This window comes from Hydra vulgaris, chromosome 06 (assembly GCF_038396675.1).
Source record: "Hydra vulgaris chromosome 06, alternate assembly HydraT2T_AEP".
Taxonomy (NCBI): Eukaryota; Metazoa; Cnidaria; class Hydrozoa; order Anthoathecata; family Hydridae; genus Hydra; species Hydra vulgaris.
In genome coordinates, this window is record NC_088925.1 from 9,143,640 (window position 1) to 9,148,011 (window position 4,372).

General features: G+C 30.1%; 1 protein-coding gene across 1 annotated transcript; it reads right to left on the reverse strand.

Annotated features, from left to right (window-relative positions):
* Positions 1-251: 251 nt before the first annotated feature.
* On the reverse strand, positions 252-2,125 carry LOC105847989 (uncharacterized). The gene is made up of 2 exons (XM_065799156.1): positions 2,000-2,125; positions 252-1,884 (listed from the first exon to the last, which is right to left on the reverse strand). The coding sequence occupies exons 1-2, from the start codon at positions 2,040-2,042 to the stop codon at positions 395-397; spliced, it is 1,533 nt and encodes a 510-aa protein (XP_065655228.1). The 5' UTR covers positions 2,043-2,125; the 3' UTR covers positions 252-394.
* Positions 2,126-4,372: the final 2,247 nt, after the last annotated feature.

Genomic DNA, 4,372 nt, shown 5'->3' on the forward strand with positions numbered 1-4,372 from the left:
AATAAGACAGTAGATAATATACTTAAGATAAAGAAATAAGACAATATATAATATAACTAAGATAAAGAAATAATATAATTGTTAATATAACTGAGATAGAAATAAAACAATCGTTATTTAACTGTAACAGACAATAGACAATCGTAATAAAAAAATGACAATTGTCAATATAACTAAGATAGAATTGCTAAATACCTCCAAGAAGAAGGAATTAAAGATTCATAAGATAAACGTTCACAAGAACTCAGAAATTAAATACTTCTCTTAATAAAACTGTTTTCTAATAAATATAAAAACTTAATAAATTTATCTAGCAAAAATGTACAAGTAAAATAATGAAATATAAATATACAGGCGTTTATATAAAAAATATATCCTTATAAAAATAAACTCCTTATGACGTTTTCTTTTGTCTAAGTTTATGTTTTATACTTCCTTTTTTTGACATTACTGTTCTCTTTAGATTTGGAAGTTTATCTTGATTTTCATCAATTGATGCATCAAGATTAAAACTCGAATCTTTTTTCAAATTTATTGATTCCAGTCCATCTTTATTGAGTTTATTTCTTAAAATAGAATCTTCTTCAAGAAACGATTTTAAGGATGCTAAATTATAATCAGAAGACTGTTCTTCTGGCATATCTCTAGATAAAGTCTCTTTTTCCATTAAATTAGAAGGCTCCTTTTCCACTACACTGGGTGTTTCATTTTCTACTAAACTAGAAGAATCTTTTTCCATTGCTCTGGGCGAATCATGATAATCATTAAGTTCTGGTCCAATCAATTTTTGAGCAACGCGTCGTTGAGGAACCTCATCGTTTACTTCAATATTCGAATTTGCGTCGTCGTACTCATTTAAATTTCTATTGATAGTCTTTGATAAAGGAGCTGTAGAATCAGTTACACTGGTTACTGAAGAAATCAACCCATAAGACCTCTCTTCAAGATCTTCAGGTAAACCTGTCAAAGGATTAATTCTACTTTTAGCTTGTGGTATATTTACAGCATGGATACGTTTTTCATAATTTAAACGCTGACTTGCCACATTATTGTTATCATTATTAATATTTAGGTTATTATTTTCAATATTATTAGAAAGAGCAAAAGAACTTATGATTTCAGGTTTTATTTTAAAAGCGTTATGAAAATTTCTCCCACCAAGGGATGGGTTTATTTTTTTCATATGCAAATCAACTGGTCTGCGAATTGTTGGTATTCTTCGATTAACTAAGGGAACATAACTAGGTAATTCGTTTGCATTTGCTTTAGTTAATGCAATTCGAGCTTTCATATTAGCTGCAGTATTTCCAAACCGCCTAGCATAGCCAACTTCTCCACCAGACACACCAATATTTAAGTTTTTCTCGAATGTTTCTTGGTTATGAAGAACTTCTTCATTTTCTAAGTTTGTAGAGCTAACTCGATGAGAAGGAATATTTGAGTTAATAAATGTTTTAAATGGATGATTAGCTTTAAACAACAAAGGTTGTCTTGCCACTAATTCTTCTTTAACAGCGTTTTGTATACTGTCACCAGCTGGTTTAAAGCTATTGCTAAAACTTAGAGTAGTCCCCATGTGCGGAGATAGTAAACGTCGAGAAGGTAAAATTTGAGGAGAGTGGAAACCACTATTTATATGATAGTTAGTATCGTGGTACGCCAAAAGTTCACGATTGCCCAAGCCCAGGTTTAAAGAGGTTGAAAGCAAATCATCATTAATCCTGTTTATAACAAAGCTGGGGTTAGCGAAAGGATCATTCCCACCACGGCGTACACTGTCTTCTAAATCTACTATAGGATTAGCTGCGCGCATTGCTAGTTGATGATCTTGTACTTCTATAACATATTTCTTTTTGTTCTCTTGGCGTTGCGTACTAATAACACCTAAAAACAAAAGTTTTGATAAAAATTCTTTTTGTTGTTGCTCTTGTGCTTGTTATTAGATTTCATTACTTTTTACAATATTAATTATAGTTTAATTAATAAAATAATTTCTCACATGGGATCAGTAGATACAAAAGTATGCATAGAGGTAAACTCATTTTTAAAAATATCTTTAATTAATTTCTAGCTGCGATCTCCATGTTTGATTTTAATTCAGAAAGTGCTTATAGCAAACGACCGGTTTTTTGTTTCTCTTCAGTGAGCAAATCGTCGCTATCAAACGATAGGAGCGACAGACTTCAACGTCGAAATAATTACTTAATGAACTTGAAGTTTCTAATGAACAGCTTGATGGATTAGAAGCGAAATTTAAATTAATAATTTTTAATTAACTAATAGTTTTTTTGTATTTATAATCTTTTTTTTTTGTAAATTATTTAGATGAAAATTTTTATCTTTTTGAAATTTTTTGTTGTTGTTGTTGATCTTTTGCAAGATTAAACATTTCTTAAAAAATGTTTGCTTTGTGCGTTCAAGAAAGTAATAATTGCGACAATAATGTTTGACCTCGCAAACTCTTATAATCGCGTTTAACTCAAGGCAGATATCCACAGAGCACAGTGGGTGGACAAAAGTAAAAAAAAATACATTTTCAAAAATTACATTACTATATACCATTTTATAGTTTAAACATTCAGCTTTTATAAAATGTATATATTTTTGTATATATTTATCATGCCGTATGCTTCTAAGCTGTAAAATAAAAAGCTTTTTATTTTTAAATTTTAAGTTTTTTAAATTTTTTTTAATTTGATGAGGCACTTCAGTCACGTGACTTTATTCGCGTGACAAGTTCAGAAAATAAATATAGGCGAATTTTTGACAACTTTTTTGGAAACTATTTTTATGCTATCTATTTCCAAACCCAATTAAAGGTGTATTCCTCTGGCGAAAATAAAAAAAAATGTTGATCTGTGAAAGTTATTCTTCAAAATTTGTTAAAAAAGAAGCTAGAAGATTTTTCAAGTCGTTTTCTCCATAGTTTATTTTATTTACACTTTATGGCAAGTACATATACTATTTTAAATTGCTATTTTTTGGGTTCTACCCAGCTAACACTTAGGTTGGGCAAACGTATGTAAATACATTGCGAACGTCGGCAATTTTTTCCGATGTAAATACAACCAATGTGTATAGATTAACGTTGTATTATATACATTGGATCAACGTTGATCCACATACATTAGAACAACGTTGAATTTTATACAGTGGATCAACGCTGTGTTTGCAGCTTCGACGCATATAATGCGTGTATGCGCGCGTTAAAGGTGACCACACGCGTACAAAAAATTTTCTTTAAGTTTTAGAATCTTCAAGACAAACACATTATCTTGATATATTACTCTACTTGATATTTTAAAAAAAATGGTTTTTAAAGGACGTTGATACATAGAGAAAAAAAACTATATCTTGTTACACTTATTCTATTATTTACATTACAATTAACTTAATAACTTCGTCAGGTAACGGTTTTCCTCGATAGCTCTTATGTTTTCTAAAAGATATGCTTGATACTTTTGGATCTAATCTTACTAGAAGGTATTGCATCTGATTCATCATTGTGTTTAACCTTGATATTTTTGCCGTGTGCTTAAGCCTTAAATTTCTTATCTGTTTATTTAAACTCTCCAATGCAGCTTCCGAATATACTCCGATTGGCAAAGGTAATTTATGTGGTATAGAAGAACTATGCAGTAGCAGTTTATGTACAGTAGGAGACATAACATACCAGTCGTACAAACTCACTATACGTTTAGCTGTTTCAGTGCAGTATAAATCTTGTTCATTGATATTAGTAGGATATCCACAAGATATGGTTATGAGAGTATTATGCAATCTTTCAATTATATCACAATCAACTTTAGTAATTTCAGAAAAAACTTCACTATTTTTAAATGCTCTTCTGGCAGTATTGCTGTCATTGGTATTTCCAGACCCAGTTTTAGGCATGTCAACATATAGGTTTAACCGTTCTCTGAAGAGTACCTGAATTTCTTTTTTTTTTAGTCTACAGATAATTTTTCCTTAATTGTTTTTGGCTCATACTTTTTAATTTCAATTTTATAACTCAAATGAAGAGTAATTTTAAAGCATTTTATCCAGCAATACAAAGCTGAAATTCCGAGCCCCAAGGCTGACTTATTCTCAGTTTTTACTTTAAATAAATCAATATTGTTCATTTCGTTGGATTTAGCATTGCACACATTGCAGGATTGAGTGAATTTTATCTCTGTAAGTGCGTTAACTACTTTATTATCAAACATTGTAAGATCAACTCTATAGCTGATATTAAAGGTCACCTTTCTTCCAGCAATATCAAAAACTTTGCAAAACGTCTTTAAGGTATTTATTTGATTTTTTAGATCTGATTCTTTTTCTCTGGATAAAATTGGACTCTCTTTTTTATATTGCAGATAAAGAGGTCTAC

Bases quoted from the DNA above. Each gene is read 5' to 3' on its own strand.
- LOC105847989 (XM_065799156.1), bottom strand. From the start codon at position 2,042: ATGAGTTTACCTCTATGCATACTTTTGTATCTACTGATCCCAT. The intron at 1,885-1,999 runs GTGAGAAATTAT...TTTTGTTTTTAG, and splicing joins TTTGTATCTACTGATCCCAT to GTGTTATTAGTACGCAACGC.